General features: G+C 38.4%; 1 protein-coding gene and 1 non-coding gene across 3 annotated transcripts in view; both read left to right on the top strand.

Annotated features, from left to right (window-relative positions):
* The window catches only part of LOC128666522 (ER membrane protein complex subunit 3), a 53,629-nt gene that overhangs the window by 26,340 nt on the left and 13,428 nt on the right, over positions 1 to 13,861 (top strand). For both annotated transcript variants that reach the window (XM_053721175.1, XM_053721176.1), the window contains exon 8: positions 8,129 to 8,211. In XM_053721175.1, coding sequence (XP_053577150.1) covers positions 8,129 to 8,211 — 83 coding nt within the window. The remainder of the gene's footprint in view (positions 1 to 8,128; positions 8,212 to 13,861) is intronic.
* LOC128636817 (U2 spliceosomal RNA) lies at positions 2,727 to 2,922 on the top strand. Its single transcript, XR_008398739.1, has one exon. It is a non-coding gene; the product is annotated as a U2 spliceosomal RNA (small nuclear RNA).

The following is a 13,861-nucleotide window of genomic DNA, read 5'->3' as shown; positions in this document are numbered from 1 at the left end:
GCATTTTACCCAATCAGTGCTCACTCCTCTGTAAATTCACGTGCATAAGATCAATGTTATCTATATAAAATACATGAACTAACTCCTTCCAGTGGTGAAAATCTGTCAAAATGCATTTAGATTAGAGGCGGCCTTCAAGGTCTAAGAAATTAGCAAATGAACCTCCTAGGTTTAGCTTTCAACTAAGAATACCAAGAGAACAAAGCAAAATTGGTGATAAAAGAAAATTGGAAAGTTGTTTAAAATGACATGCCATATCTAAATCATGAAAGGTTTTTTTTGGACTGTTCCTTTTAATATGTACATTACATGAAGTCAGTTGCTGCAAAGCCAATATTGCAGTATTAATTTTAATGGTTTATGGCATTTTTGTAAACTTTTTTTTACAATAATCCCTTATGCGTGCACTTTTATTTCAAGAAGTGTTTCTCTTGATAAGTGCTATCCTAGTTTTCACTGCCCTCAGGTGGCTGTTTTATGTAACTTCAGGTTCCACCTTGTTTTCAATTTATGATGAGGGTGAACTATCTTTTCCTCTCATTCTGATACTGCATATTTAGTCTGATATAAATTTCTGTGCAGCCTGGACAGTAATAATTTCAAAATTTAGTTATTTTAATGCTTTTGTTTTCATCTGTCTGCCTTTTAGAACTGTCTAAGGTTAAGATAATGCTTCTGATTCTCATAAGCTTGAGATAGGATGTTAGGGGTTTATAGCATTTTATTTTTCCCCCTATCTTTCTAAGTAGATATTTTTATAGATTGTATGTCTACTTATTTATCTTTTGTCTGCAGTGTATCTTAAAGGGACACTGAACACAAATTTTTTCTTTCATGATTCATATAGAGCTTAAGCAACTTTCTAATTTACTCCTATTATCATTTTTTCTTCATTCTCTTGGTATCTTTATTTGAAATGCAAGAATATAAGTTTAGATGCCGGCCCATTTTTGGTGAACAACCTGGGTTGTTCTTGCTGATTGGTGGATAAATTCATCCACCAATAAAAAAAAGTGCTGTCCAGAGTTCTGAACAACAAAAAAAAGCTTAGATGCCTTATTTTTCAAATAAAGATAGCAAGAGAACGAAGAAAAATTGATAATAGGAGTAAATTAGAAAGTTGCTTAAAATTGCATGCTCTATCTGAATCACAAAATAAAAAATTTGGGTTCAGTGTCCCTTTTTAAATATATTTTTTTTAGGGATTATTACATTTTATATGTTTAATCCTTTTCCGTTAACAGTGTATATGGAATGTTGTTATAAGCCTTATATCTGCTTATCTATTCTCTGCTGTGCATATTATTATATGTTTAATCCTTTTCCGTTCACAGTGTATATGGAATGTTGTTATAAGCCTTATATCTGCTTATCTATTCTCTGCTGTGCATATTATTATATGTTTAATCCTTTTCCGTTCACAGTGTATATGGAATGTTGTTATAATAATATGCACAGCAGAGAATAGATAAGCAGATATAAGGCTTATAACAACATTCTATATACACTGTGAATGGAAAAGGATTAAACATATAATAATATGCACAGCAGAGAATAGATAAGCAGTTATAAGGCTTATAACAACATTCCATATACACTGTGAACGGAAAAGGATTAAACATATAATAATATGCACAGCAGAGAATAGATAAGCAGATATAAGGCTTATATGTTTTGAGGTATTATCATTTTTATGACTATTGCTAGTTTTCTGCAGTGATAAAGGATAATATTTTTTTTGTTATGAGTCGTATATAATATAACTTAATGTTTTACTTGTTCAAAGGCTTTCCTTCTTGGCTCAGTGGCTCCATGTCTCTGTACTAATGTCAGTCACATGTATGTTCTATCTTGTATATAGGGGTTCACTTTTTGTTACGTTTGTTGTTTTCATGTATCATTCTCATCAGAATGCTATTATATTTATTTCTATTTCTGTATTATAGGAATACTTATTTTAATTTCTCTCACATTGAGGTGATATTGTTAGTGTATGTAATACTGGATGTTTAATGTATCATAATCTAATTTATTTTCCTGTTTTTATTATAGGAATTTCATATTATATTTCCCCTTTTGACACACATAAACTTTGTGTTTCTACATCCTTAGGTTATTTTTTAGTTAACCTATTTTGATGAATGGACACTTTTTTTTATATATATATATTAAAAAAAAATAATCTAAATTTAATCTCATGTGTTGACGTTTTTCATTGGGGCACGAGATGTATTCAGTTGTCTTTACAAACTTTTCTACAGTATTATCTTTATCTGATGCATGGCATTTTGTAGTCTGTTACAATAATCCATTATGAGACTGTTTGTTTTTTTCAGGCCCTGTTGGTCTTGACAGAGTCTGTTTCCTTAGTATGTGCTACCGGTGGCAGTTCTCTGTATATGAGTGATCAATGTATTTCTTTTCTATCATGTACATCCATTTTTTTTTTAGGGATTTGCTTCGCTCAGTGAAAAGTCACTGAGATTCTCTTGGGAGACCAGAGTTCCATTCCCCATTGGAGCATGACGTTCTCCTAGGGCAGAGTGGGGATTCTTGTCCATGAATTTTATCATTATACATTATAATTTTTCTTCTAATCTATGTATTATATTCTCTCTCTCATACCGAGGTGATTTTTCTAGTTTCTTGGTCATATATGTTGCCCTATTTTAATTTTCCGGGCTTGTTTAATTCTTCTCATATTGAGGGGTATTTTGCTCATGTCTATCTTTTCTCTACCTTTTGGCTAAGATCAAGTGTTGTATCTGTTCTTATCAGTTTAATATCTGATACGTCCCCTATCTGGGGACCATAGTGTCACATGTACAATAATCTTTTCATTTACACCAACTGTACTGACGCTACCGTCTAGTAATCAGTAGGTTTGCAGTTTGGCTCCTGCTGCAGTTACTTGCACCTTGAATGTGTGCCCACAAGCTGTTTTAAACTATGCTTTTTATATAGGGAGTGCTCCTATAGTTTGATGGTTTTAATATCTGTTTAAGACCTGGAATGTTATGGGTTTGAATTCCAGTTGGCCTATTTCTTCTCAAGGCATTGGAGTCCTCTCTGACCTCTTTCTTGAGGTTAATTTTGACATTTCTTTGAGAGATTTCAGTTCTGGTGACTCTCTCAGGATCTCTTGTCCCACGGCGCATGCTTCTTGCAATTATGGGTCCTGTTGCTAGCCTCGCTGGCTAGGGAACAGTTTGGGGTTCCTTAATAGCATAATGCTGCTGAGAGAACAACTTAAGACTCAGAGTTCCGGAAACCTGGGTACAGGTCCAACTTTTTATGTTCTCCAAAAATCATTTATGGAGATTATCTGTGCAGACAGATTTTCGCCCAGGAGTATGTTTTTGTGCTTAATGGACTCTTCATCCGGAGGTATTCTCGATGTTCCTCCATGGAAACGCTCTCAGGTGATGAGTCCTGAGTTGGCTTTGATGATGTTTTCATTTAAACGCCAAGCTTACTTTTTCGGATCCAGATTGAGAGATCCTCAGGCAGCTATGGTCTATGCTTTAGCTGTTCCTTAGGACTTTGGTTTCCTTTCAGGATTCTCTGCTGGCTCTCTTTCTCTGACATAGTTCATGGCCTGTGTTTAAACCTGTTGATCCTCCTTTGAGCCTTAACCTAGTTCTTAATGTTTTACAGCAGGCTCCATTTGAGCCAATGCATGTTGTTGATATAAAGTTATCTTGGAAAGTTTTGATTCTCCTTGCTGTTTCTTCCTCTTGTAGAGTTTCTGAGCTTTCTGCTCTGCAGTGTGATTCCCTGTACCTTATTTTTCATGCAGATAAGACGGCCCTTCGTACTAAATTGGGGTTTCTCCCTAAGGTGGTGTCGGATCCAAACATTATTCAGAAAATTGTTGTTCCTTCTTTTTGTCCTAATCCTCCTCCTTATAAGGAATGTCTTTTGCATAACTTGGATGTTGTGTCTGCTCTAAAATTTTATCTAAAAGCTACTAAAGATTTTCGGTTATCTTCTGCCCTGTTTGTTGTTTTCTTTGTAAAGCGTAAGGGTCAGAAGGCCACTTCTACTCCTCTTTCCCTTTGGTTAAGAAGTATGATTTTTTTTGTTTTGGTTTATGAGACTGCTGGGCAGCATCCTCCTGAGAGAATTACGGCTCATTCCACTTGGGCTTTCAAAAATGAAGCTTCTGTGGAACAAATTTGTAAGGCGGTTACATGGTCCTCTCTGCATACTTTTTCAAAATTCTACAAATTTTGATACTTTTGCATCGGTTGAGGCCTCTTTTGGGAGAAAGGTTCTTCAAGCGGTGGTGCCTTCTGTTTAGGTCCTCCTGCCTTGTTCTCCCTCTCTGTTCATTCTGTGTCCTCTAGCTTGGGTATTGGTTCCCACTAGTAATTGGAATGAAGTTGTGGACTCTCCATGCCATATGAAATAAAACAAATGTTATGCTTACCTGATAAATTTCTCTCTTTCTGGGCATGACCCAGCCCTCCTTATTTATTTTTATTTTTTTTTAATTATAATTCAGCAATTTTTTTGAGTAAACCTCAGGCACCTTTTCACCCTTGTGTTTCTTCCTTTTCCATTTCCTTCGGCTGAATGACTGTGGGTTATGGGTAAGGCAGTTACACTTAACAGCTTTTGCTGGGGGGCTCTTTTCCTCCTCCTGCTGTCCAGGAGTTGAATATCCCACTTGTAATTGGAATGACGTTGTGGACTCTCTATGCCCGGAAAGAAAGAAACTTATCAGGTAAGCATACATTTTGTTATTTCTCTTGTACAATGATGAAATTTATAGCTATAGTCCCCTAAAGCTTTGGTGTCCATATGGTGCATCTGCAATAACAGGGGATTGGCACCATTCTGAAGGTGGATATGGGGGCATCAAGACCCAGGTCTGAAGGAGCAATTGCTGAGTGGCTACTTTTAATTTACTAAACACTGGAATCAGCTGAGCTGTGAGGGCAGAGATTAAGTCCCACGTCTGGCAATCGGCTTCTGTAAGTAGGTTGTTCATTCTTCTGTTTTGGAGTAAACTATGTAGAACATTGTAGGCTGTAAGCCACGCCACAACACAGGGTTCTAAAACTTCTCCAACCTCTCACGAGCCAAGTGATGCTATTTTTGGTTTTGCAGAGCTCCTGGACAGCTAGACTGTTAAGAGAAGTAAGGATGGCTTTAGATGTCACCACTTTTAATGTTCAAATAAGAGATCATGTGCAGAGCCTCATCTTGCAGCGCTGTCCACCAGAAATCCCCCATTCCTTTGTTTAGTACTTGCGTATGTTAGTATTTTGTATCGTTTAGACGTGTAATTTTATACATTTCTATGGATTTTTGTTTTAAGAAAACCTGAAGGTATTCTTCCAGGTTCTTGACTATATTTCAAGAGGTGTGAAGATATTAGGCTATTTCTTTGGATTTCTGCTGTATTCACTTGTGCCGGAGAAAGACTGAAAACAGTATTCAGCAACAAGCTGAGCTCTGTAGCTCTATAAGCAGTCAAGAACCATCCATCAATATCAGATGAATATGAAGGGGACGGTAGTCAGGTTTCAGGTCAAGGTCAGGAACCAGTAAATCGGCCCCATAGCCAGGTCATTAAGTACAGAGAGGAACCAGATGAAGACTCCAAAACACAAATTCAAAGGTCAGCAGCTGGGTAATCAGTTATGAACAAGAGACACAACAAGGTAGCAGATGAGAGGCAAAGTCCAGGAAACATGTCAGGGTCACACTAGGAAAGGCAGGTCAGGAATAAGAATGTCAGGAACGTCATTAATGGATAACCAAGTGCCAACAATCTCACTACCTGGTCCATGTAAGTGCTGACTAGAGCTTAACCCTACTCTATATCTGACAACTCCTCTGGCCACAGTACTATCGTTTGCAGTGGCAGAGGAACATCTTGGTTCCTGACAAGGGTATGCCTGATTCCTCTATAGATTAATATATGATTTAGTTATTTACTATTAGGATGAAATATGGTGCAGTCAAATTCGTTTTTTACAGACCTATTACGCTTTGTGCTGCTTCAATTTCTTCAGTTCAGAGTTGACCTATGATTTTTTTTAATTTTATTTTCTATATATGTTGCTAGCTCCTCCATTTTTCCTTGTTGGTCCAGTTTCATGTGGAGATATTTCTGAAGGCTTTTCCTTTTTTATCAAAATGTCTACTTGTCACTTAAATAAGTATTTAGGAGCCTTCCAAGAAACACTTTAGGAAACTATTTCATTTAATGCTTAAGAGGTAATATTTATGTGTATGTGATATGTACATTTATTTTGCTCTTCATTTTCGGATAGCATTTATGAGAACGCCATGAGATCTGAATGATGCTTATCTCTTTTGTTAACCCATTCATACAATTCAATGTTTTTTCTTTTTCCGTTTATAGTTCTCCAGTATGGGTTAACCACTAATGCAAAGATCAATACCAAGATTAAACAGAAACTGTGATACATATCTGGTCACAATTGCTTATAATGGCAGTGAGGGTCCACGAAAAACATTCATTACCTATGGGAAATACTTCACCTGGTCACCAGGAGGAGTCAGATACCCCAAACAGAACATTGAAATATCCCTCCCACTTCCTCTACTTCCCCAGTAATTCTTTGTCTGATTATTTCCTGTTTGGATGCCATCCTTATCAAGGCCCTATCGCCAGTGCTGGTGACCTGCTTCATGTACAATAGGATTCAAATTTTTTAGACGTCCTTATTTATTTGTGGCCCATAGACACTGGTTTGGCCAGATTATTCTTTCCAGAAATAGATTTCCAAGAACAAACAAATGATTTATGTGTTTTCCTTTTACAATGGGTTTCATGGTACTGGGATTAATAGCAGCCACTTTGTATGTACTTAATTTTCCCGTGGAAACAGGATGCCCTTTTTTTTACAGTTGATGATCTGTAGTTTCTCCATTGGAAGTAGGAACTTTTTCTCCTTAATCAAACTTAAGATGTTTTCTCACTTGCCAGTTTTGATTTTAGCTGTGTGAACTAGGATTGAAGAGACTATATCGGGTTATTTCCCATCTCCCTCAAGTCATGAGTGCCGCCATGTTGGAATCTATCTGTCACTACATTCCAGTGCTAATGTGCTTGCACATGTGCAGTAACTCTCCTTCAGATACCTGCAGTGTAACCTAGGCAAGTGCATGAAATGTATTTAATGTCCCTTTTAGCTCAAGGTTTAGGAGAGGTGTTTTTTTTTTTTTTTTATGAGACCTCCCTGTCCATATTCTAGAACTATATGGACATCCCTTCTTCATCAGTGTAATGTTTGTATCCAGTTGCATTGCAGATGATGAAATCACCATCTTGTCCACGTGGCTGTAGATACCTCTGACATATACCCATTACCCTACAGATGACCCAAATTTGGTACTGACACGTCACGTCTGACACGGTTCTATGAAAGAAATAAGGATTTATACATGTAGATTAAATCCGTTTACTTACACTGATTTTGTTTTGTGCTTGTGGTTGTCATTCATTTCAAGGTCAAATTATTTTCTTGCGATACAGGAACAAACTCAAGTAGTAATAGGAGGGGCATATGCTGAAGTACGGTAACTTACCTCTCATACTTCTGGCAGGCATTTCTACTTGTTAATATTATTTTTATCATTTTTTTGGGGTTACCTCTTTAGCTAGACTATGTAGACATGTTATTTCTCTAAATATAGAAATTGTTTTAAAATTGACTTTTCTTAATTTTTTTGTAACTATATTTTACGTCTGTACATACACTTTTGTTTTTAACCCACTGTGTATCACAATATTGCCATGAGCTGTTCTCTTCTGTGCATTGTACCTAGAGCATGGCAAATCCGTTGTGACTATATGTAAAGCTCCTGTTATTAAACTGCCCATGATATTTTAATCTCTTGTTGAAAGATGGCTCTTTTCTATGAGAGGATACAGAGGTAGGCACCGGAGGGTGCACAAGACACATGCATAGCTCAGTATCCTCTCATGGAAAGAGCTAAGTTTCAACAAAGGAGATTAAAAGAACCAGGGAGGTTTTAATAAGTACATTTAATTCATTTATTTTAAATTGTACAGTGTTTGAATTATGCAACTTTGCTTGTTGTCACCTGTTATACTAACTGTGTTGTTTCTGTATGCGGTAACCAGCTGCTGACCAGTCGCGAGTGATGCAGGAGCAGATGACGGGAGCGGCCATGGCGATGCCAGCCGACACAAACAAGGCTTTTAAGGTAAGCACTTCTCTGGAGGTCAAGTCATGTCTAACTCTCTATCAGTACTACATACTATGCACTCTGCAACACCCCAGTGTCATTTTAAAGGGATGCTAAATCCAATTTTTTTTTTTTTTATGAGAGCAGGAATTTTAAGCAACTTTCTTATTTACTCCTATTATCAATTTTAATTCCGTTTCTTTGTTAGGAGCCGGCCCATTTTTGGTTGTGAACCTGGGTTATGCTTGCTTATTGGTGGCTTAAATGTAACTACCAATAAGCAAGCACTATCCAGGGTGCTGAACCTAAAATGGGCCGGCTGGTAAGCTTTATATTTTTGCTTTTTAAATAAAGATAGCAAGAGAATGAAGGAAAAATTATAATAGGAGAAAATTGGAAAGTTGCTTACAATTGCTGCTCTATCTCAATCATGAAAGAAAAAAAATGGGTTTAGTGTCCCTTTAAGTGTAGATATTCCCAAATTATTTGTTTTTGTCTGAACTTGTTCATTACATTTTAATTAGAGTTACTATAGTGTTTGTATTTACAAGAACAGTAATCTCCACTCTTCCAGCAGTGAGATTCTACTATCCCCTCGACCAATCACTGCAGGCTCAGATGATGAAGACTGCACAGTGTGTTAATGCTTATTTCTTTCATGTAATTAGCAAGAGTCCATGAGCTAGTGACGTATGGGATATACATTCCTACCAGGAGGGGCAAAGTTTCCCAAACCTCAAAATGCCTATAAATACACCCCTCACCACACCCACAATTCAGTTTTACAAACTTTGCCTCCGATGGAGGTGGTGAAGTAAGTTTGTGCTAGATTCTACGTTGATATGCGCTCCGCAGCAAGTTGGAGCCCGGTTTTCCTCTCAGCGTGCAGTGAATGTCGGAGGGATGTGAGGAGAGTATTGCCTGTTTGAATGCAGTGATCTCCTTCTACGGGGTCTATTTCATAGGTTCTCTGTTATCGGTCGTAGAGATTCATCTCTTACCTCCCTTTTCAGATCGACGATATACTCTTATATATACCATTACCTCTGCTGATTCTCGTTTCAGTACTGGTTTGGCTTTCTACAAACATGTAGATGAGTGTCCTGGGGTAAGTAAGTCTTATTTTCTGTGACACTCTAAGCTATGGTTGGGCACTTTGTTTATAAAGTTCTAAATATATGTATTCAAACATTTATTTGCCTTGACTCAGAATGTTCAACTTTCCTTATTTTTCAGACAGTCAGTTTCATATTTGGGATAATGCATTTGATTTAATCATTTTTTCTTACCTTCAAAAATTTGACTCTTTTTCCCTGTGGGCTGTTAGGCTCGCGGGGGCTGAAAATGCTTCATTTTATTGCGTCATTCTTGGCGCGGACTTTTTTGGCGCAAAAATTCTTTTCCGTTTCCGGCGTCATACGTGTCGCCGGAAGTTGCGTCATTTTTTGACGTTATTTTGCGCCAAAAATGTCGGCGTTCCGGATGTGGCGTCATTTTTGGCGCCAAAAGCATTTAGGCGCCAAATAATGTGGGCGTTTTATTTGGCGCTAAAAAATATGGGCGTCGCTTTTGTCTCCACATTATTTAAGTCTCATTTTTCATTGCTTCTGGTTGCTAGAAGCTTGTTCTTTGGCATTTTTTCCCATTCCTGAAACTGTCATTTAAGGAATTTGATCAATTTTGCTTTATATATGTTGTTTTTTCTCTTACATATTGCAAGATGTCTCTCGTTGCATCTGAGTCAGAAGATACTACAGGAAAATCGCTGTCTAGTGCTGGATCTACCAAAGCTAAGTGTATCTGCTGTATACTTTTGGTAGCTATTCCTCCAGCTGTTGTTTGTATTGATTGTCATGACAAACTTGTTAATGCAGATATTTCCTTTAGTAAAGTACCATTGCCTGTTGCAGTTCCTTCAACATCTAAGGTGCAGAATGTTCCTGATAACATAAGAGATTTTGTTTCTGAATCCATAAAGAAGGCTATGTCTGTTATTTCTCCTTCTAGTAAACGTAAAAAATCTTTTAAAACTTCTCTCCCTACAGATGAATTTTTAAATGAACATCATCATTCTGATTCTGATGACTCTTCTGGTTCAGAGGATTCTGTCTCAGAGGTTGATGCTGATAAATCTTCATATTTATTTAAAATGGAATTTATTCGTTCTTTACTTAAAGAAGTTCTAATTGCTTTAGAAATAGAGGATTCTGGTCCTCTTGATACTAATTCTAAACGTTTGGATAAGGTATTTAAATCTCCTGTGGTTATTCCAGAAGTTTTTCCTGTTCCTAATGCTATTTCTGCAGTAATTTCCAAAGAATGGGATAAATTGGGTAATTCATTTACTCCTTCTAAACGTTTTAAGCAATTATATCCTGTGCCGTCTGACAGATTAGAATTTTGGGACAAAATCCCTAAAGTTGATGGGGCTATTTCTACCCTTGCTAAACGTACTACTATTCCTACGTCAGATGGTACTTCGTTTAAGGATCCTTTAGATAGGAAAATTGAATACTTTCTTCTGTTATGTGTGATCAGTCCACGGGTCATCATTACTTCTGGGATATTATCTGCTCCCCTACAGGAAGTGCAAGAGGATTCACCCAGCAGAGTTGCTATATAGCTCCTCCCCTCTACGTCACCTCCAGTCATTCTCTTGCACCCAAAGACTAGATAGGAGGTGTGAGAGGACTATGGTGATTATACTTAGTTTTTATAACTTCAATCAAAAGTTTGTTATTTTACAATAGCACCGGAGCGTGTTATTACTTCTCTGGCAGAGTTTGAAGAAGAATCTACCAGAGTTTTTCTTATGATTTTAACCGGAGTAGTTAAGATCATATTGCTGTTTCTCGGCCATCTGAGGGAGGTAAAAGCTTCAGATCAGGGGACAGCGGGCAGTTGAATCTGCATTGAGGTATGTAGCAGTTTTTATTTTCTGAATGGAATTGATGAGAAAATCCTGCCATACCGTTATAATGACATGTATGTATACTCTACACTTCAGTATTCTGGGGATGGTATTTCACCGGAATTACTCTGTAAAAGTACATTAAACCTTTTAATAGGTATTTAATTCATGTTAAACGTTTTTGCTGGAATGTAGAATCGTTTGCATTTCTGAGGTACTGAGTGAATAAATATTTGGGCATTATTTTTCCACTTGGCAGTTTACTTGTTTTGATTATGACAGTTTCGTTTCTCTCTCACTGCTGTGTGTGAGGGGGAGGGGCCGTTTTTGGCGCTCTTTGCTACGCATCAAAAATTTCCAGTCAGTTACTCTTGTATTTTCTGCATGATCCGGTTCATCTCTAACAGAACTCAGGGGTCTTCAAACTTCTTTGAAGGGAGGTAGTTTCTCTCAGCAGAGCTGTGAGACTTATGTAGTGACTGTGTTTTAAAACGTTGCTCTGTGATTTTTATGTTTAAAATTTAATTAGTGTTACTTTACTAATGGGAACAAACCTTTGCTAACAAGTTGTGTTGTTTTTAAAGAGTGATGCTATAACTGTTTTTCAGTTCATTATTTCAACTGTCATTTAATCGTTTAGTGCTTCTTTGAGGCACAGTACGTTTTTGTTAAATAAGATTGTAACCAAGTTGCATGTTTATTGCTAGTGTGTTAAACATGTCTGTTTCAGAGGAAGATACCTGTGTCATTTGTTCCAATGCCAAGGTGGAGCCCAATAGAAATTTATGTACTAACTGTATTGATGCTACTTTAAATAAAAGCCAATCTGTACAAATTGAACAAATTTCACCAAACAGCGAGGGGAGAGTTATGCCGTCTAACTCGCCTCACGTGTCAGTACCTGCGTCTCCCGCCCGGGAGGTGCGTGATATTATGGCGCCTAGTACATCTGGGCAGCCATTACAGATAACTTTACAAGATATGGCTACTGTTATGACTGAAGTTTTGGCTAAGTTACCAGAACTAAGAGGCAAGCGTGATCACTCTGGGGTGAGAACAGAGTGCGCTGATAATTCTAGGGCCATGTCTGATACTGCGTCACAGCTTGCAGAGCATGAGGACGGAGAGCTTCATTCTGTAGGTGACGGTTCTGATCCAAGCAGATTGGATTCAGATATTTCAAATTTTAAATTTAAATTGGAAAACCTCCGTGTATTACTAGGGGAGGTCTTAGCGGCTCTTAACGATTGTAACACTGTTGCAATACCAGAGAAAATGTGTAGGTTGGATAAATACTTTGCGGTACCGGCGAGTACTGACGTTTTTCCTATACCTAAGAGATTAACTGAAATTGTTACTAAGGAGTGGGATAGACCCGGTGTGCCGTTCTCACCCCCTCCAATATTTAGAAAGATGTTTCCAATAGACGCCACCACACGGGACTTATGGCAAACGGTCCCTAAGGTGGAGGGAGCAGTTTCTACTTTAGCTAAGCGCACCACTATCCCGGTGGAGGATAGCTGTGCTTTTTCAGATCCTATGGATAAAAAATTAGAGGGTTACCTTAAGAAAATGTTTGTTCAACAAGGTTTTATATTGCAACCCCTTGCATGCATCGCGCCGATTACGGCTGCGGCAGCATTTTGGATTGAGTCTCTGGAAGAGAACCTTAGTTCCGCTACGCTGGACGACATTACGGACAGGCTTAGAGTCCTTAAACTAGCTAATTCATTCAGTTCGGAGGCCGTAGTACATTTAACCAAACTTACGGCTAAGAATTCAGGATTCGCCATTCAGGCACGTAGGGCGCTGTGGCTAAAATCCTGGTCGGCTGATGTAACTTCTAAGTCCAAATTACTTAATATACCTTTCAAGGGGCAAACTTTATTTGGGCCCGGTTTGAAAGAAATTATCGCTGACATTACAGGAGGTAAGGGCCACGCTCTACCTCAAGACAAAGCCAAAGCTAAGGCTAGACAGTCTAATTTTCGTCCCTTTCGGAATTTCAAAGCAGGTGCAGCATCAACTTCCACTGCACCAAAACAGGAAGGAGCTGTTGCTCGTTACAGACAAGGCTGGAAACCTAACCAGTCCTGGAATAAGGGCAAGCAGGCCAGAAAACCTGCTGCTGCCCCTAAGACAGCATGAACCGAGGGCCCCCGATCCGGGACCGGATCTAGTGGGGGGCAGACTCTCTCTCTTCGCCCAGGCTTGGGCAAGAGATGTCCAGGATCCCTGGGCGCTAGAGATCATATCTCAGGGATACCTTCTAGACTTCAAATTATCTCCCCCAAGAGGGAGATTTCATCTGTCAAGGTTGTCAACAAACCAAATAAAGAAAGACGCGTTTCTACGCTGTGTACAAGATCTATTATTAATGGGAGTGATCCATCCGGTTCCGCGGTCGGAACAAGGACAAGGGTTTTACTCAAACCTGTTTGTGGTTCCCAAAAAAGAGGGAACTTTCAGGCCAATCTTGGATTTAAAGATCCTAAACAAATTCCTAAGAGTTCCATCGTTCAAAATGGAAACTATTCGGACAATCTTACCCATGATCCAAAAGGGTCAGTACATGACCACAGTGGATTTAAAGGATGCTTACCTTCACATACCGATTCACAAAGATCATTACCGGTATCTAAGGTTTGCCTTCTTAGACAGGCATTACCAGTTTGTAGCCCTTCCATTCGGATTGGCTACGGCTCCAAGAATCTTCACAAAGGTTCTGGGTGCCCTTCTAGCGGTTCTGAGACCGCG

This window comes from Bombina bombina, chromosome 7 (genome assembly GCF_027579735.1).
Source record: "Bombina bombina isolate aBomBom1 chromosome 7, aBomBom1.pri, whole genome shotgun sequence".
Classification (NCBI taxonomy): Eukaryota; Metazoa; Chordata; class Amphibia; order Anura; family Bombinatoridae; genus Bombina; species Bombina bombina.
Note: the sequence above shows the minus strand (reverse complement) of the source record. Positions and strands in the feature narration are given on the sequence as shown.